The 21242-nt window shown below is 40.4% G+C and overlaps 1 protein-coding gene across 2 annotated transcripts in view; it reads right to left on the bottom strand.

Annotated features, from left to right (window-relative positions):
- VEZT (vezatin, adherens junctions transmembrane protein) overlaps positions 1 to 21242 on the bottom strand; it is a 64097-nt gene that overhangs the window by 42761 nt on the left and 94 nt on the right. For both annotated transcript variants that reach the window (XM_082496905.1, XM_082496906.1), the window contains exon 2: positions 3202 to 3336. In XM_082496905.1, coding sequence (XP_082353031.1) covers positions 3202 to 3336 — 135 coding nt within the window. The remainder of the gene's footprint in view (positions 1 to 3201; positions 3337 to 21242) is intronic.

The following is a 21242-nucleotide window of genomic DNA, read 5'->3' as shown; positions in this document are numbered from 1 at the left end:
AAACACAGGTTTCTTCCTCATTTCCACCACGTACCCTTGTCTAGACAGCGATGAGACAATGTGAATGTCATCCCAGTGTTTGTAAGAAGTGGACAGCCCATTTTCACACACCCACTCCCTTCAAGTTGCAAGGCAAACTGTGATGAATTACTTCTACTTCTGACACAATACTGGAGGACTTGCTCCCAACACATTAAAACTAAGTGTAAAATGCTTGAGGGGAAGGGAGGGGAAAGAAGAGAATACTTGAGGCTTTTAAAAGCAGTATATCTTAATACTTTTGAGGATCTTAACCCCACAGCACTTTTGTATTAAATTTGGTGGAAATTATACACATGAACACAGCATCATACTGCTTTACTGACTTCCACAAAAGTAATTATGCAAAATAAAGTAATGCAGCTAACAAGCGACAGTCCACACATTACTTCATAGTAATGAACAGATAATCAGGCAATGAAATATGCCACCCTAATTTTCAATTAACAGTGGCTTAATTAAAGTCTTCCTACACAAAGCCAGAATAGGTATCTTCAATGTAAATGTACCACAAAACTGCCAATAGCTTTAAAGGGAAAACATATTTTCAGGTGGTTTCTTGAGGGTTATGGTAAGTGCCAGCTGACAATTCTGAAAAGTAAGGGTAGTGGACCTAATATTTCCATGAATACTTTTAAAGCTAGTTTAAATTAAAGTATAAAAAACTGAGTTAAACCCTGAATTAAATTCAACCTTGCCTTATGACCACTGATAGAAGCAATCATTATTACAAATGCAATATCTATACACATCAACAGAAACTAGAATTCAATTTATTCATTAAATTTAAAATAATCTGGCATTAGAGAAACCAGCCAAGGAAGCATGGAGACACTGCAAGAATCACTTCTCATCCCCTCAGTTAATCTTTCTTGTGCTCACAAATCCTCAGCACGAGACTGGAGTTCTGTATGAAGCTCCTTTGTAAGTTTTTTCTACATGATTATTGAATTCTTTGGGAAGCTGTAAAGTCTGCAAGAACATGGATGAACAGTGCTAAATTTAGGGATTCTTATTAAAGTATGATTATTTTTTACAGGCTCTTTCTAATCCATGTCCTGGGCACACAATGGTACTTACTGGTCTGCTCAGTGGATATGCACCCTGCATCTTATCTACATGGTCATCTTTGATCAGGAAGTCAGGCATTAGAGAAGGGAGACATGGCACACTTCCATAGGACTACAAGTCTCAGAAACTGGGGATCGAGGCTGTGAAGTGAAGCGTGCAGTGCGCCTGCCCAACAGATAAACACAAAATATGACCCATCTATCCATGAAGAAAGACTCCAAGAGGACTGAAGACCAAAGCAAAATGTTTTGTGTTTTATTACCCTGTCTTTTCAAACAGACTAATGAGTGTGTGAGGAAGTTTACATAGTCTGTATAAACTCCTCGCATTCTTCCCCCAGATCAGAAAAAACCTAACTGATGTTATCCACATCAATTCACACACTTCCAAATCCTACCCCATCTAAGATCCTACACAGAGCAGAATAGATTAAAAATCCCAGCAGAAAAAAATAGTTCTGACTTAAAACAAAGGAGGAACAAGAGAGACACATACAAAACTGAAAAAACTTTGCTGAAATAAAGCCTAACTAACTGTGACTATTACTTGGCTAATTCTTTGAAGCATCTTGAGAACTGAATAGTGAATATATGTCAAGATGACATTATTTGAGAAAAGATCCTAAGAAAAGCACCAGCTCTCCTCATTTGCCATATGATCTCCCATCCACCACAATCTGGAGGGAGACCTGGAGATCTCAGGGCCGCTCATATCGTATTGCCTGTGTTTGAAAAAAGTAGGATGCTCTCCCCAGTTCCCTGCTCCCAGCTAATTGGGAGGGTGGAACATTGTGGAGCAGGGAAGCAGCAGAGCTTACGAATGAGAGGGAAGGGGTTGTGAACTGATTTGAAGATAGCTGAAGAGGTATAAAATAGGAATGAACAACAGGAAAACTGAGCTCCAGTGGAAGGTTAAAATCCACAGTGGTCAAGAATCAGATGATCTAAGATGCACAAAGGTGGAACCTACTGTAAATACTGGGGAGAGAGGAGAAAGAAATGGTATTTCTTCAGAGGCAACGCATCAACCCATGAATGCTTGGTTTGGGTTCTTATCTGTGAGGCGCTGCCCACCTCAGCCTGCAGTGATGAGGACAGAGAAGTCTGCATGGAGGCCTCTTTTTCCTCCTGGCTTAGCACATAGCTAAAGCACGTCCACTGAAAACTGAACTCTCCACTGTGGAAGTGAAAGAGGTGGGCAGAAAATAACTGCTCTTTGCATGCTCCATATAGGTGCTAAGGAGAAGACAGATTGATTACTGAATTTTCAATATACTTGTCACACAGAGATTCCTCCATTAGGTGCCTCAAAAGAGGAATTTCCTTACCCACACTACAGCTTCTCATCTGAGTCACACGGCCTATACACTACCAATAAGAGTAAAATACCATTCATTTTTAATAAGGAAAACGAAAAATATGTAGGCCATAGTAAGTGTTAAATGGCCAAATTCTCAAGCATAATTTTAATATCAAAATGTTTTTAAAAAATCTACAAGCCTTTACTTAAAATGACAGAGAAATAAAAAGTCTGAGCTAATCAGCCGATGATCCCTGTCAGCTGTTACTGTTAGAAAATTGCCATAACCAAAGCACAGTTCTACTATCTCATTCAGATTGGTTATTGTATTTATACTTCCCAGAAATCCTCTTTCTTAATATTTTTTGTCACAGAGTAAACGATATTTAGCAACTGAATGCCTGAGAAGGGCTGGGAACTATAAATATTCTGTTCCAGAAAATTACAGGTTTTGTTCCCAGAAAGTCATTTTAAGCTACCATAATAATATCCAGTAAATAAGATAATTTACAACACTCAAAAAAATCACTATCAAAGTCTCTTGCTTCCCTAGCTTACATAAGTGCAAAGAAACACTTCAAATTATGCTGGTAAACCACGCATTTCCAAACACATTTGCAGACAAGATATGACAATGGGTGGGGTTCTTTTTGTTTGGTTGGTTTTTTCTTTCCTTTTTTTTTTTTAAATACAGTAAGAGATTTATGTTTATCCCCTCTGATTTTGCCTATTTGTGAAGTAATGTGGTTCTCTCTTGAGAAGATAAATACTCAGGAACAGTAGAGTGCTCACTTTCTGGGCAGCATGCACAGTCCGCTCTTTTTGGCTTTCCACTGATGCACATTGCTCTGCCTTCTGCGATACAGATGAACATACTTCAAAATCTGTGTGTCCCAAATCCTGCAGATATTGGTAGAGTGGGGAATTCTGAAAGAGAGTTAAAAAAGAAAAATGAGGAAAAAAAACCCAGTGTTAAAAATTGTTCCTTGTTTCCCACAAAACACAACTGTGAATATAGCAACCACACAACCAGCAATTAATGGACTAAGAGCAGGCCTGCAGAGAATGACTTTGGGACAGTGGCGGACGAAAAATTGGACATGAGCCGGCAATGTGTGCTTGCAGCCCACAAAGCCCATCGTAAGCAGCCCTGGGCTGCATTAAAAGAAGCATGGCCAGCAGGTCAGGGGAGGTGACTCTGCCCCTCTGCTCTGGTAAGACCCCACCTGGAGTATTGCCTCCAGCTCTGGAGCCCTCAGCACCCCAGAAAAGATGTGGACCTGTTGCAGCCATAAAAATGACCAGAGGGATTCAACACCTCTCGATTTGGGGTTGTTGAGCCTGGACAAGAAAAGGCTCCAGGGAGACCTTATTGTGGCCTTTCAATAATTAAAGGGGGCTTATAAGAAAGATGGAGACAGACTTTTTACCAGGGCCTGCAGTGACAGGACAAGGGGTAATGGTTTTAAACTAAAAGAGGGTAGATTTAGATAAGCTATAAGGAAGAAATCTTTTACACTGAGGGGCCTGAGGCACTGGAACAGGTTGCCCAGAGAAGCTGTGGGTGCCCCATCCCTGGAGTGTTCAAGGGTTGGATGGGGCTTTGAGCAATCTGGTCTAGTGAAAGATGTCCCTGACAGGGACATAATCTTTAGACGTCCCTTCCAACCCAAACAATTCTGTGATTCTATGCAACAGGAAAAAAAAAAACCAACACAGTTAATAGAAAAAAAGCCAAAATTTTGCTTAAAATATCTCCCTTAAGTTTTATCCCGACCACAATGAGAGAGGCTGCAAGACAGTCAACATACAAAACAATGTGATGAGAAATAAGAATGCTACCAATCAACTCTTCCCATAGCAATATTTTTTCTAGGTTACCTGATAGGGTTCTTTAGCTTATAACTTACATGTTTTCAATAAATAAATTATGTATTTAATAATACATTTTAAAATATTATTGTGTGACTCTGGAACACTTAATGATGCTGTTTTCCTAAAGTTTATAAAAATGGAATAGATTATACTTTGAATCACTTCTACTGAAACAAACTTTATAACTAGAGCACTTTTCAAACTTCAATAAATGAAGCCTCTGCATAACCTGATTAGGTACCTACAGAGTGTTTTACAGAAAAGGAAAAACAAATTAGAAAAAGGCTCCTGATCTCTCCAAAGATGGTACTAGCACTTCTGGCAAAAGAGTATCACAGTTATTAAAAAAAAAAAAAAAAAAGAAAAAAAGAAAAAAAGAAAAAAAGAAAAAAAGAGAAAAAGAAAAAAAGAAAAAAACCCCCACACCTAACAACCTCCCCCCCCAATTCTTTTAAGCCACTGGCAAAACTACTAGTTTATAAAAAGTCCTTAATTAAACTTCTTAGAGAAAGAATGGAATTCTGATCACCAGAGAGTAGTTTTTTAAATGTTTAGATATTTATCCATGTAGACTTCTGAAATTTCTTATTGTCATCTGCATCAGATATCTCTTATCTGATAACTCTTATTTTTCTGGTTACTTTCACATACATGGCAGTATATAAGATCGATTTAATGGAAAGGATATTTATGCCAACTCCAATTCTACTCAGGACATGTAAAGAGACTTCTTTTTTAAGAAAACCTCTCAGCAATCAGTCTTCAATAGACTAATTAGTTAGGGATTCATTGTGGCCTCCAAAAAAATTTACCAACATCTCACACTAGTATGCAAACACCAGCAAATTGCATAGGAAGAACACAAACCAATTTAAGAATTTTAACATACTATCAGTGAGAGAACAAAACCACAGTAAATAAAAAGTAAAAATTTTACAGTAAATAATGCACAGTTGTGGAGGTCTCCAGAAACAACCACCAACAGAACACCTACTACACATTGTAACATCTACTATCATTAACTTGCTGGTGAAGCTGTGAAGGCGGCCCATCTACTGTGACTCTGTACCAACATGGCCAAATCTCCAATGAGTGATTGCCATCCAATAAAACTTGGAAGCAGTCATTCATAGGAGCTGAACAAATTAGGTTGTTACCTCTAGGGATTTTTTTTTTAACCCCATCACCAAAGCACTATTTTGATCACTGTTACCTATTTAAAGTATGCAAATCCATACTTTCGCATGCTTGAACCTGTTGTGAGTAACTCAGTGTCCAGTCATTACCTGAAACTCAAACATTTGTACCAACTCACAGGTACAGACAATCTGCCCCCCCCCCCCCCCCCCCAATGACGATTGTGTCAAACGCTAGGATAGCTTAATGACTCACTTCCTTGTGGGAATTTTTCCAGTGTGAAAACGAAATCCTACCTTTTTCCCAAGTACCCTTCCTCCATGACTAAGTACTTTTTCAAGTGCATCTAACTCTAATTAAACAATGTGCTCTTCTGGACTGGCTGGAAAGAAGGTATGTTTCTCTCTAAGTAGAACATGCCACTTTACCAGAATTACTTAATTAAAAGGGAAAAGAAAACATAATAGACTAGAGTACTTCTCTTACTTAAGTCCCTGTTAAATTCCCTTAGTAACTTCAGGACAAAACTCAGAATATGAATGGATATGCATAACTCTGTCTTCTTAAAATAGTTTTCATACAGAACCAGGCTGCACACTGCCAGCACATGTGGCACAACCTGAACACCCCCACACAAGAGGCTTTAAGGTAGCATGGAGGTTTCAGTCAGAACCAGCCAGAATTTTTCCTCATTTAGATAAAGATGCAAAAAAAAACCCAGTGGGTGAACAGAGAACGTTTTATTCAAGATCATAGTTTTGATGCTCACTCCAGGCAGAGCTCCAAGGAAATTGTATCTAGGCTCTTGGGAGACCTGTCCATCATCTTGACCATCATCTTGATTATACTTGTCACAAGCAAGGCCAGCCATCATTTGACACATGACTATTCTTGTATTTTATTGGTACCCACCTACATACGGACAGCTGGCAAAATAACCCAAATATACCAAGGAGTTCTTCCACTAGTATCTTAGGGTGCATCTCATTTTGGGGTCCATGATGAGATAATTTTCTAAAAGCTGATCAAGAAAACCGGTCTAATGCTGTTTAGATTGGTTCCATTTCCTCACAAAAATGAATGAAGGAAGGCAGAGAGAGACACAGACAGACAAAGACTCTGTCCACTGAAGACAGAGAATTAGCTAAAATCCTGAATGCTACGTTTAGTAAGTGAAATATTGCACAGATGTAAGAATGCCCAATTCTTCCCTCTTACTGGGTATTTGGCAACATCAAAACCTTCCATCTAACTGTAATTAGTACATTTTCTACTCTACAGAAATAGTAAAAACCATACCATCTCCCCAAATGTTATTGAAACTTTAGCCCTCAACTAGGATGAATAATTTTATTTGTTCTAGTAATCAAGGTAGAATACAGACACCTTGCTATTTTTACATAAATTCCTTTTGATTAACTTTGAAGGCTTTTACAGGGTCTCATTATGGGTAGATTTACAATTTTTTATTGCTGCTAGGAACTGGAAATCAGTTTTCTGACTATTGAGTTTGCAAATGATAACTGATTAAAATTTAACTTGAATGTTTATCACATATTTCTTCAAGTAGATAAGCGTTCTCCTCTTTCAGTTTTTCAGAAAGGACTCAGGCTACTATAATCTTCCTCTAACGCATTTCTCTGGCTCCACATGCTTTCTCTTTCCCATTTTTTCCTAAAAGATTATTAGCAGAACTTAAATGCATATTGGAAAAATCTCATTTTTTATTAACTTAAGTGAACAAGAACTATGCTGTGACTGAAATCCCTTAGGCTGTAAGTAAACCCACCATTGTTCCCTTTTCTGAATCCATTAGAGGCACGTAAGATGTAGGTAAAGTAGTACTGAATAAGAAGTGGGTTGAGGCTCTTGTGAAATTAGATTATTAAGAACCTTAATGAACAGATCATAAAATTTTTCCATTAAAAGTGAGGTCTCTTGTGTAGCACACACAGCTTCACATTTTACTGAGAAAATCTGAAGACTACACTCCTCTTCTATTAGAAATATCACAGATGATATACATACATTAGCCTATGCTATTCATTTATTTATTATATTTCATGTCCTAGATACTGCCCAACTTTAAATGCTACTGTCTCCACCAGTCTATAGCAAATTTCTCCCATGACATATGTAAATAACAGCTAGAAAATCCAGTAAAGGAATTTTAAAAACTTGAAGGGTAGATTTTATGTATGTGAACGTTCACACAAAAGTTCCAATATTATCAAAGAATCAGAAAATTATTAATTACACAACTACAGAATTGCAATATGATAACATTAAAATATTCTATATACTGCTTGTTTGAATATAAGATAAAGAAGGATTATACTTAATGCTTGCAAAGCATTTTTCATTTTCACAAAGCTTTAAAAACAATAATTAAATCTCATAATGTGTCTGATGTCCCACAAATTATAGCTCTGAATTTCTAGCTTAAATCCTTACCCAAACCTCTCACTTACTCACTGCCTTCTTTCCCATGAAAAGATCACAGATACACATATATTCTTGCACATGCACTTCTAAATGTGAGAAAAGTTCCTTGGTTTCAATTCATGCTGTCATTCAACAGCATTGTCAGGCCCAGCTGTTTCACCTGCAAATGCCATGAATATTAAAAAAATCTACTTCTTGGTTGGAGAAAATAGGAGGGATAAAAAAGCAACTAATTGTACATTTCTGCATATATTATACACTACACTTTTAGTTTAAGAAATTCAGGACATATCAGAAAGTTTATCCTTGCAAGCAGGAGTAGGTTGTAATTTTTAAAAAATGTAATTTAGACTTGAGAGAAAGCTTTTATGTTAGAATGTAAGGTAAAGGGACACAAGGTTGTTTCAGCTGATGGCACAAAAAGGAAATTTAAAATATAAAATCTCATGTTCCTATTAATACAGCATCATATTATTCTACAGTAATCTATTTCCATGTATTTTTGAATTGTTACTTTCAACCACTCTCAACTTAGATAATAACCAGAATAGCCAGTATTACTCATGTTTGACAGTCAGGTTCATTTATTTATTTCTAGTTGTCTCTGGTAGAATGACATGGCAACGAATCATGTACAAAGTAGAGAAGAAAAAAAATAATTAATAATTCATCTTATTGTTATGTTACCATCATACTACCAGTTACTGATGGGAAATATTATTTAAATAAGTGAGAATACCAAAACAGGGTTTTTCAGCAATATGTTGTATTTATTTCTGAAGTTCTTCTAAGTTTCTTCTCCTAAGTCACTTTCTGAGACCACCTAGATACAAGAGACAGGCATTACATTTACAGCCAGGGCATTTTTTTTTTTTTGCTAGTTGTCCAAAGTGTGTGCTGCAAATGGAAAACAGTTCCAGGACAGACAGAAGACAAAATGCACTTCTTTGGTGCACTTTGTACAGATTAGACATGGAAAATCTTGTTAATAAGTGAAGCAAGGTAGTCAGAAACAGTTGATGTACTGAGCAGGAATATACTTTTTGAAAATTTTAAGAATCTGGGTTGTCTGGGGACTCAGCAGAGACTGACAACAAAAACCCCACTTATCTTTCTATGACTTTTCTAATTCACTACAGTCAGTCATACTGTAAAGGCACTGAATTGTAACTAGACATTTATAGTATAGTATAGGTTTACATAAGTTCTTGTTTCTAAAATCAAGAAAGAAAATCCCTTCCATTTCATTCATAACTCCCTGAGCATATTCATTTTAGATCCATACCACTAAAAATGATTTCACTCACATACTTATGCTTAATTACAACTCTCCTTTTTTCATTGTTTAAAGTGGTTGAGTCTCATTCTAAACCCAAGATATATTACGCAAGATTAAAGAACAGTTCACTAAATTAGTTTTGTTCTTTAACCCTTTCCCAATGCTTATTTTAATGTCACTTACCATACAGCACTGACTCGGTTAGAAAAAAACATCACCTAAACTGAAGACTAAACATCATGTTTGCAACTCTAAGCCTACAGTAAAAATAAATTTAAAAAAATCAAAACCAAGCCAAACATTAAAAGATAATCAAACAAATATAACATTGCCTACTGCTACATGATGGAAAGGTTGTTATAGTAGAGAATTCCCTAGCTTTGGAAAAGAGCTTTCTTTTGGTAGATACCTACTCAAATACTTACATTTATTGCAGCCTTGCAAGCACAGATATTGCACATTAATGCGTGAGGCATTTTGTGCCTATTCTGAGAAAAACCTTTGCAATCACAAATCAGATTAACACACTGTTAGTTTTCATGCTCTTATTACAATAGCAGTTGAAAATCAAAGCCACACCCAAATTATTTTTGCTGATGCATCATGAAGTAAATGACTCAGGATTTCTCCGTTAGAGAGAGGGGCTTCCCACACCCAGCATTCTTTACTACGATAAAATTTACTACCTAGTAAACCCCTGCTCCAGTTTCCAACGATAGCTAATGGAGCAGATTAACCTTAAAAGTAATATTTAATGCCATTGCACAAAATAAGAAGTTTAAAGATCTCTTCTTGAAATACAGGTATGTTTTTCCAAAGCCGAGGTTTCCAGTAAGCCAAAAACACTGTGGGAGCTTAAACCACCTCCAAAATAACTACAAGTTTTAAATTATCAGTTAAAATTAAAAAAGGATTAAACATTTCTACCACAGTGACAGCAAAAGCAAAGATATGCTGAACAGGTGGCTAAACTCAGAACAAACTAAACTGTATTGAAATCCACCCCCACCCCCCCCCTCAAAACACAGATTTGAAGAAGTTGAGCTAACACTCACAGACAGCGCGATCTTTGTCTCCTGGAAGAGGGCATTCCATTTTTCTCTTCGGTACTGCTCCCATGCACCTGACAGAATCTCGCCCGCCTCCCCGTTTCTTTCCGCTTGTCCCTCCAGGATGACCCGAGCCGAGGATGAGGAGCAGCCGTCACTGTAATTGCACCTGTGCTCCTGCACAGTAGCATTTTCCTGACGGCATCAGCGGATGCAGTTTGAAACTTACCAGGACCATGCGATTTCTCCTGACTAATGTGGCTTTCTAACAGGAGGGGAGGGAGACGAGGATGACAGATTGCTAAAGGCTTTTAAAAAGATACTGCTTGAAAGAATTAGTGCACATCGATCTTATATGCAGCCATTAACAAGACTTTCCAAGCAACAGTATTTAAAAGCCTTGGTCATATTCTCCTGGCTGGTAACCACCTCCTCCTGTGCTCCAACTGACAAAGAGCCAGGCGCTGACGGGGCTAATATTAGACAATGACTTCAAGGCCGTGAAAGAGTCATTTAAATTTCCTATTCTGCTTTCGCCACCACAGGAGCACAGACCTTGGTTTCTCCAGTGCTACGGTATCATCTGATTTAGAAGCAGGCTCCGAGAACTACTTTCAAGCCATTAATCTGTTACTGTTCCCGGATATTTTCTGATGCACAATATATATCCAATTCTGCCTGCAACCACGTGGCCTGAAGAGTTAGAAAAGTTTTATAGCCTATGTATAGTTCTGCGTCACTGGATCTGCAACGTGGGAAAGCTCTTTCCTTTGTATTTTCAGCAGGTTGTTGCACATTACTGCCATCGTGGAAAACTCTTAGAAGGAAATATTATGTAGTAGACAAAGCCCCGAAACTTATTGGGAGCTCTGGATTATTTACCCGTCCAAAAGTGGACCTGCAAATACAGGCGAAAAGCTAAGCAGATTTCTGCCTTTCTGACAAGGACAGAGATGAAAGATACCTGAAAAACTAGAAGTGGTAAATGTAACCTTCCCTGGAGGACAGGGTAACAGGCTAGCCAGAGTCTGTATCTGGAGCTTTGGGAGGGAAGTCACTGGTCGTGCAGGTCACCAGACTAGGCTGATACAGGAAAACTGTTTTGTTTTATACCAGTTAGTAACAACTCACAGATTTTACCTTTCACTTACAGTCAAAATTAAATTAATGAAATTAATGCATCTGACTGGTAAACTAGTGGAGTATTTATGAAACATATTGGAAACATCTTTAAAACACCAGCTCCAAAGAATTAACGGGTTTAGCCATTATAAGTCATGTTAATTCTGACTCCTAATGACAACACACTGTAAGCAAACATTTTTACTGAAATAAAACATCCAAGAAACAAGAGACATAGTCACATTATAAAGACTAAAAGTAGGGTTAGTCATTTTTTTTTATTCAAGCATCTCAAGGAAATTGATTCATGACTAGAAGGTATGCGAGCAGTACTGCAGTACTAACCCTCCCATAAACGTGACCCCAGAGTAATTCATACAGAGAAGGATTAAAAAATTTTTGGGCCAACAGACCTCAAAATTTACTATGGATCATCATGTATTTTTGTCTTCACATTTTCTATTAAAGATAATAAAGGCAACATGGGTTCACACACATATGGCCCATATAAGACTTTTCTCTGTCTGTTCAGGTTAGTGTTATCCAAAAATGCCTGATGAGTTTACTTGGCCTCCACAGCAACTAGACTGTTCTTTACACAGTTTTAAGCTTGCAGTTTCTTTTGTTTTCTGTCTGGTATCACCTGCTGCCCAGACACATGATGACAAGGAGCACAGCCTATCCTCTCCTTCCTCTTCGCGGACTGCTGAGAAGCAAGATAACTGAAATAGTCCGTTCATCACTAGTCCAGGTGCATCTACAGTACACTGCAATTTGCAGCAGAGATATCTCCCCAGGCTGCAGTGACATGGTCAATTTAATCTGCCATTACCAGTGGGTGCAGATGAAAGCTGCAGTACCATTTTAGAACACTAATGGTAATATTTATATGGCCAAATGGTGAGATGGAACAAGGAACTGACCTGATTGTAAAAAAAAAATAAATCCATCTTTTCTTTTCTTTCTTAGCCAGGTTAGTTTACAGTCAAATCAGTCTCCTGAGCCAGCTTACAGCATCACCCACAAATCCTCGTTCCAGTGTAAGGAAGAGGATGGGAATAAGCAAGAAAAGGGTGAAGCCCAAACACCTTTTCTGGCAACAGCCCGCACTTCAGGCAGACAAAGCACAGTCTCAGAACCAGCTCATCAGAATGACAAGTGAACTGTGGTTTTGACAAAACTGTGTCTTTAAAACTGGCATTATTTCATGCATATGTATAAAATGAGAGTACTACATCTTTATTCCACCCAATATCTGGTGAGAAAAATCTTGTTGAAGGAGCATTACTGAAACTACCACTGAAGTTGAGTGAATGTTCTTTTTCAGCTTCTCCTTTCTCCTAATGTATAATGTTTGAGACATTATTCTTTAGAACACATCATTTATAAGCCTGATGCTTGACAAAAATCACATTACTTTGCAAGTCCTAAAGTCTTCAGGTTTTTGAATGAATGTGACTTAAAATTTTCACCACAACAAGAAGTTTCTGAGGTTAGGTTTCCTGGGGTTTCAATTTGTTTTTGTTTCATTTTTTTTAAACAAAATAATTCCAGAACAACTCAATTTAGGTGGAGAAAGCATTTGCGAAAACAAACATCACTGAGCGTTTTGATAAAAGCTACATTTGGCTTAAAAGAGTTCAGATGAGGATTTGAACATCTCAATTTAGTGATGCACCAGTATTCTAAGCAAAGAAATACCGTGTTTTAGACATGTTTTACTATTGTAGGCATGCAGAGAACACATCAGCTAAAGCACATTCTCAACATAGTTTTATTATGCTGGGAAATGGTGGCGCCTCTTGCTGGAATTTCTCTTAAGTCTTAAAGAAATCTGTATATCAGACCGTTATATGTAGGCATCCTCCACACCCATCAGCACCAAGCAGCATCTTGGCTCATTGCCTAAATATGCAGCGAGAGTTGTCTTTCTGAACCTGACATTTCAACACATTATGATGTTGCCCAATATTTCCAAAGCACTTTTGTCCTATGCCCTTCCTAAACAGCCTCCACCATTCCTACCTCCTCCCCACACAGGCCAGACCCAGTGCCATGTAGTTGCCAGCTCGGCTGAGCCCTGGCGCTTCCTTTCTCTCAGGATGGCACGCTGCTTGTAAAGCACTTCTCCACTGTTTTCAGGACTCGTTTCTCACATTAGCTTCTTCCACTACAGCAAGAAGACAAAGAATGCAGACTATGCCTCTGCAAACTTTGGAAAGGGTAATTCCATTTCTATGCATATTCTCCCTCAATGATGGGAAGGTGACTGCTTGAGGAAGGGGTGGATGTGAAATGACAGCACCCGTGGTATGTTCAAAATCTTTGTTCTGAACTTGTGGGTTCCAATTCTAGGTTCCTTAGAGCTGTGTTTAATATTTTACATAGACATAAACTTTTGAATTTGGACATGAGACTTTTGACGCTCTTTGCGTTCATCCTGGCTGGTTTTCTTTTTAAGTACAGATTAAGTACAGTTGTATGAATGGCACAAGACTCATTAGCTAATTAAAACAATGTCTCAAGTGAGGAAAGCTTTCTTTCCTAATTAAAAAAAAAAGGAGAGATGTTTATGGCAATGAAATTAATTCAGTACCTTATTTTACACAATTCTACATGCAAAGCTTTATATTCATAGAATCATAGAATTGTCTAGGTTGGAAGAGACCCTTGGGATCATCAAATCCAACCATCTACCCTACTCTACAAAGTTCTCCCCTACACCATATCCCCCAACACCAAATCTAAACGTCTCTTAAACACATCCAGGGATGGTGACTCAACCACCTCCCTGGGCAGTCTATTCCAATGCCCGACCACTCTTTCTGTGAAAAATTCTTTCCTAATGTTCAGTCTAAATCTACCCTGTTGGAGCTTGAAGCCATTCTCTCTTGTTCTGTCATTAATTACCTGTGAGAAGAGACCAGCACCAACCAATATTGCAGACATTGTGTGAAAAAGCCCTTAAAAATCCAGGGTGATAGCCATTTGACACTGTGGGTGTCAAAATCTCTTTTTTTTGTTCAATCTCATGAAAAAATCTTACATGAATTAAATTTCTTCTGCAAACACAGCATTAGAAAGAAAAACAACAAAAGTCAGCTCCAATCCTTCCACCAGAACCATATAGCTGACGCAGTCGGGAAGTTCTTCTGGAATTAGGTTCCAACAACTATCTGGGTGAACCTGAAGGAAGAAGCATCTCCCCTATGAGGAAAGGCTGAGAGAGATGGGACTGCTCAGCCTGGACAGAAGGCTCAGGGGAATCTCATCAATGTATGTAAATACCTGAAGGGAGGGTGCAACGAGGAAGGAGCCAGGCTCTTACCAGCGGTGCCCAGTGACAGACCAGAGGCAATGGGCAAAAACTGAAAAACTGGAGGTTCCCTCTGAACATCAGGAAACACTTTTTCACTGTGAGGGTGACAGCACTGGCACAGGTTGCCCAGAGAAGTTGTGGAGTCTCTACCCTTTGAGATATCAATAAGCCCTCTGAATGTGGTCCTGGGCAACCGGCTCTAGGTGGCCGTGCTTGAGCAGTGGGTTGGACCAGATGACCTCCAGAGATCCCTTCCAACCTCAACCGTTCTGTGATTCTGTGAGCATAGCTTTAATATCTAGCCAAATGTAAAATACAAATTTGCACAAGCTCATTAAAATATAGGACAAATGACTTAGCTGGAAGCAGAAATTGGGAGCTGAAAATGCATTTAAAGAGCAGTGTTTGGATCACCTTCATTCCAGTGTTCTGAAAGAATGGGCACAGGAGATCAAAGATACAGCAGAAAGGATTTTTAATAAATCTATAAACTCAAAAGTGGAAAAAAGCAAACATAGTGCCTATGCTTACAAAAAGAAAAAAGCAATCCGGAATATGTCAGGCCTATGAATCTGATCAAAAGCCAGCATGCTACTGAGAATAATTATTCTTTCTTGCAAAATTAAAAGACAAAGAAGAAAACAGATGATCATCAAAGACGATACCACATGGGTTCACCAGAGGTAGATTGTGTCAAACTCATTTGACATCTTTCTTTGAAAAGACAGCTAATTTTTCTAGATAAAGGAAATGCAGGAAGCTTATACAGACTTTTTACACTGTGCCATATGGGGTATGGACTTTTGATACTGTGCCATATCAGTTAAGATGAAAAAAAAATGGAAAAGGAACCAAATATGTAGATGGCAGAGATAACAGTGGGTTATGCTGAATGGAAAACTATCAGATCAGAAGACAGTTACTAACAGAGTTCCTAAAGAATGGGTCTTTGGTCAAAGCTTTTGAATTTTCCTTAATTAACCTTACAGTGAAAAAGCATGCTAATGAAATTTCCTGACAACACCAAGTAACACCATACATGCAGAAAAGGACTGCATACACAGAGGGACTAATAAAAAAATACTCTCCAATAATGTGGAAGCTGTTGATAAAAATAAGGACAGATGTGCATGGTTACCCTGTCACATTACAACTGAGTCAAACAGTATGAAGACTTGAAAAAGTTGTTTGTAGGCCTAGGATGCAAGAAACAAAGTGTTCCCAGAAGAAACGAGTGAAAGTAGTTGTACAGGAACCCAGCAAGAACACGGAGTACCACGCTGCAAGCTCAGGTAAAGAAAGATCTCAATCTGAAGTAGATATAAAACAAAAAACAAACAAAACCCCCCAAAACACCACAAAAACAAAACCAAAAAATTAAGACCAGGATATCTGTTCTATGAAAGGAAGCTAAAATATCTTGGATTGCTCAGTTTATTCAGTTTAGCAAAATCCTTAGCCACAATAAGATTGCTTTCTATCAATATATTAGGAGAGGTAAATTCCAGAGAAATAAAAGAACTATATATGCTAGTGGACAACATTAGCTGAAGTGCAAGTAGGTATGAATTGGCTGTGAATAAGTTTCAAATCAGAAATTAGATGGCAGTTATTAACTATCAAAGCAACGAAGTTCTGACACAGTCCTCCCGCTGGAATAATGATGCAGAAATTTAGCCAGTTTGAACAAGGATCTTCTTTAATTTATACACTAAAAAAAGAAAAAGAAAACAAGCAAATGCAATTGCACAAACAAAAATACTAATGCAATTCCAGACTCATAACAAAATACACAAAACACTGCAATTTTCCAGACGACTCTGGGATACACTGTTACTACTATTGCAGCACAGTGAATATTACACTATAACTACAGCACTCTGCTCATTTTGTAAAAAACTCAAGTAACTTAACATCAAATTTCCCATCTCATGATCTTCTTTAATAAAATAAGACAAGCGCTGATAAAGAATGTCATTCATTGTTCCATTTTTTAGGACAATCTGCTCTACACTGCAACAATTTTAATTTAACACACTGCTGGCAGATGACCCCATGCCAAGTATATTAGGGGCACCTCTGTGTTTCTTGGATTCTGTCCCCTCCCCCCAATATTTGTAGCATTTTAATTACAGGAGTAACTGGTTGTAACAAACGCAAGAACTGAAGTGTTGAGGACTATATAGTCAATGAATGAAAGTTGCTGGCTGCTGTAGGAATTCATTTATAAACGAGACAGAGTATGGCAGCACTGGATAGAGTAAAATGACCATCATTCATTATTATTCAATCACAATGATCTGCAATAGCTGTTGAACTTCTGGATGGAAAATACTGCTTTCCCAGGGCAGTGATGCCATGTTTGTGCTTTCCTTCCTTCAGAGATACATTAACGTGAAAGATAGTTTGATAGTGAGAAAAATGATCAGTCCTTGGAAGCTCATAAATATCTATCAATGGGCAACCATCTCTTTGATGCTGCAAAATTTGTAATGCAAACACCTGCCGTTGATGTATTCAGGGCCTGTTGGACAGAGCCACGACTGAAAAAATGTGCAGAAAATAACACTGGGCTGTGACGTCAAACAGGTGAAGCACACCCCATTTGCTTCTCATCCCTCTACTACCCATTCTGTTGCATATGAAGGACCACTTCTTTCCTGATTATGCATTTCTTCGTGCACCACTACTGCTTATAATGTTGACTGATACCTTGTTCACAAAGGCTCCAAATGCACAGAGAAAAGAGTTGCTCACAGTAACCTAGGTCTATATGACGAAGGCTTCCTTGCAACAGTGACGGCTGAAGAACAAGGGAAGTGACCTACTAAGGTATAGAAAAAATGTAGTTGCTTACCCGAAACTACAAGTAATTAAGCGGGAGAGTTTGGGGCCAAAGAAGAAGTTAAAACAGTAATTAATAAGTAAATACATTGTAGCACTAACTACCCACATACTTTTCAGCTCCTCACTAATTCCCACCTCTGGCTCAGCTGTGTGGAGTACGTTCATAACTCTCTGTAGACCCTTCGTTTTACAACAGCGTGAACCCTGCTGAGCACTTCTGAAGATAATTCTTGTGGATATTTCAAGGTACCCATTATTATCAGTGGGTATCTCACTCACCTCTGCACCCCAAGCAATCAACCAAACAAAATAAATTGTGTATTTTTCCTACTGTTGCTTGTGTTTTATTACGTTATATTTCTGTATATATGTTTTATTAAATGCTATATGACAACTATATATCTGGCCAGGGACATTAAGACAAACAAAAAATCCTTCTTTAAGTATGTCAGCGAGAAAAGAAAGACTAGGGAAGTTGTGGGCTCTCTCTGGAAGGAAACGCAAGAACTGGTTACCCGGGACAGAGACAGAGCTGAGGCACTCAATGACTTTTTTGCCTTAGTCTTCACTGGCAAGGACTGCAGCCACACTACCCTTGATGCAGAATGCAAAGGTGAGGATTGGGAAAATGGAGAACCGCCCACTGTAGGTGAAGATCAAGTACGACACCACCTGAGGAATCTGAAGGTGCACAAGTCCATGGGACCTCATGAGATACATCTGTGGGTCCTGAGGGAACTGGCAGATGAGGTTGCTAAGCCACTAGCCATCATATTTGAGAAGTCGTGGCAGTCTGGCAAGGTTCCTGCCGACTGGAAAAGGGGAAACATAACCCCTATTTTCAAAAAGGGAAACAAAGAAGACCCAGGGGACTACAGGCCAGTCAGTCTCACCTCTGTGGCTGGCAAGATCATGGAGCAGATCCTCCTGGAAACTCTGCTGAGGCACATAGAAAACAAGGATGTGACTGGTGACAGCCAGCATGGCTTCACCAAGGGCAAGTCATGCCTGACAAATTTGGTGGCCTTCTACAAAGGGGTTACAGTGGCAGGGGATAAGGGAAGACCAACTGATGTCATCTACTTGGATTTGTGCAAAGCTTTGACACGATAGCTTTGACAGTCCCACACGATATCCTGGTCTCTAAATTGAAGAGACATGGATTCAACAAATAGACCACGCGGTGGATAAAGAACTGGCTCGACGATCGCACTCAAAGAGTTGCAGTCAACAGCTCGATGTCTAAGTGGAGAGCAGTGATGAGTGGTGTTCCTCAGGGGTTGGTACTGGGGCCTGTACTCTTCAACATCTTTGTCAGTGACATGGACAGTGGGATCAAGTGCACCTTCAGTTTGATGGTGACACCAAGCTGTTTGGCGAGGTAGACATGCTGGAGGGGAGGGATGCCATCCACAGGGACCTGGACAGGCTGGAGAGGTGGGCCCAAGCCAACCTCATGCATTCAACAAGGCCAAGTGCAAGGTCTTACATCTGGGACGGGGCAATCCCAAGCACAAATACAGGCTTGGCAGGGAATGGCTGGAGAGCAGCCCTGAGGAGAAGGACCTGGGGATGCTGATTGACGAGAAGCTCAACATGAGCCAGCAATGTGCGATCGCAGCCCAGAAGGCCAACCATATCCTGGGCTGCATCAAAAGAAGCGTGGCCAGCAGGTCAAAGGAGGTGATTCTGCCCCTCTACTCCACTCTTGTGAGACCTCACCTGGAGTACTGCATCCAGCTCTGGAATCCCCAACATAAGAAGACATGGACCTGCTGGAGCGTGTCCAGAGGAGAGCCACGAGGATGATCCGAGGGCTGGTATGAGGAGAGGCTGAAAGAGTTGGGGCTGTTCAGCCTGGAGAAGAGAAGGATGCAGGGAGATCTTATTGTGGCGTTCCAGTACCTAAAGGGGGCCTACAGGAGAGCTGGGGAAGGACTTTTTACTTGGGCATGTAGCGATAGGACGAGGGGGAATGGCTTTAAAGTGGAAGAGGGCAGGTTCAGTTTGAACATTAGGAAGAAGTTTTTCACTTTGAGGGTGGTAAGGCACTGGAACAAGTTGCCCAGAGAGGTTGTTGAGGCCCCATCCCTGGAGGTGTTCAAGGCCAGGCTGGATGTGGTCTTGGGCAACCTCGCCTAGTGGGAGGTGTCCCTGTCTATGGCAGGGGGGTTGGAACTCGATGATCTTCAAGGTCCTTTCCAACCTAAACCATTCTATGATTCTATGAACTATGTTATAGTTGTACCCTAATATATGAAAGATATGTTACTATGCCCCTCATTATACCTATAAGTGTGTATACACACACACACACACACACACACACACACACGATACCAATACAGTAACGTATCAAAGGGCCTTTATTAGTGACAGAAATCCATTCCCAAAGTGGAAAGGAAATAGTGACGTGCATATGCACATGCAGAGAGATCTTTTACTCCCTAAACAGCAGAACTTTTTCAATCAAAACGGTAACTGCTGCTTGAACTAAAGAACTGTGGAACTGTAAAATAAGTATCACTTTTACTGAAAAAAGAAATGCAAAGGGCAGGCATTATATTAATGAAATAATTCTCACTATAGGTTTATGTCAGTAAAGGAAATGATTTAACATAGCAGCAATATAAATAATAGCTTTTATTATTAGGATTCAAAATTAGTTGTGCGCAAACACAAAACTTTGTGGTACAGGCAAAAGCGATATACAGGTAGTACTTATACAGCTGAGAAAAAAGCACTCCTTATGTAAGGATCCTTTTGCATCCTGGTAAAACCAGAACCTTTATTGCTATTACAATAATTAATCTTTTTAAAGACAGTATTTCCCTATAACCACTTTATCCGAACACCTACAAAAACACGTGCACCCTCTATGAAGATGCAATTACATTCACCTGCTGCAAACCAGTCTGATTTTGCCACTGAACTGCAACAGCAGATATATTTAACCACTGTTTTCAAATAAGGCCGACATGGTGTTGTAGTCCCGTTATCCAACAAGGCACGCAATACAACTGTAAAGCTTTACGCAAATCCTGTAAATACTACAAACACTAGGAAGGCAATATAGTTTCAGTACTTACTACACAGGTGAGTGCGTGCTGAAACGTACCTTTCAGGTGGATTACACTGATTTAAGAAGCAGGATTTACGAGCTACGCCGCGGGTTTGCCGGCTTTGCCCCCGATCCCGCGGCTCAGCGGCCGGTGCGGAGCCTGCCTCAGGCACTCGGCCTTCTGCACCAGCAGGTAGGAGGACCCGCCGCCGCCACACACCGCGCCGCCACCCCGGCCGGCCCTTTACCCCTCCTCAGCCGCTCACAGGGCCGGCGCGGGCAGCTCTGAGGAAACACCCGCCGACACGGGCCTCCAGAGATCCCCCTCGCCGAGCTCGCAACGCGGGGACGGGCAGCCCGGCAGCCGCCGACTCGCCGCACAAAGGATCGCCCCATCCCCGGCGGAGCCTCCCCCGGCCCGGTTCCCCCTCCCGCCAGCGGTCCCGCCCTCGGCCTGCACGGAGGGGCGCGGCGCGGCTCCGGACCCCTCGGGAGCGCGGGACACCCCACGCCGTCCCGCCGGTACCGGCGAGCACCGCCCCGACCTGCCGGTCCCGCCGGCTCCCGCCCTCCCCCGCCCGCGGGCAGGCGCTGCCCCCGGCCGGGCCCCGCGCCCGCCTCACGCCCAACGGTCACCTCGGGCCGCCCGGCGCACACCGCCCCCGGGGGCCGCGGCGCAACGCCCCGGCGAGGGGCGGA

Source organism: Vanellus vanellus (assembly GCF_965231255.1).
Source record: "Vanellus vanellus genome assembly, chromosome: 1".
Classification (NCBI taxonomy): domain Eukaryota; kingdom Metazoa; phylum Chordata; class Aves; order Charadriiformes; family Charadriidae; genus Vanellus; species Vanellus vanellus.
The sequence above is the reverse complement of the archived record's forward strand: the minus strand, read 5'-3'. Positions and strand labels throughout refer to the sequence as shown.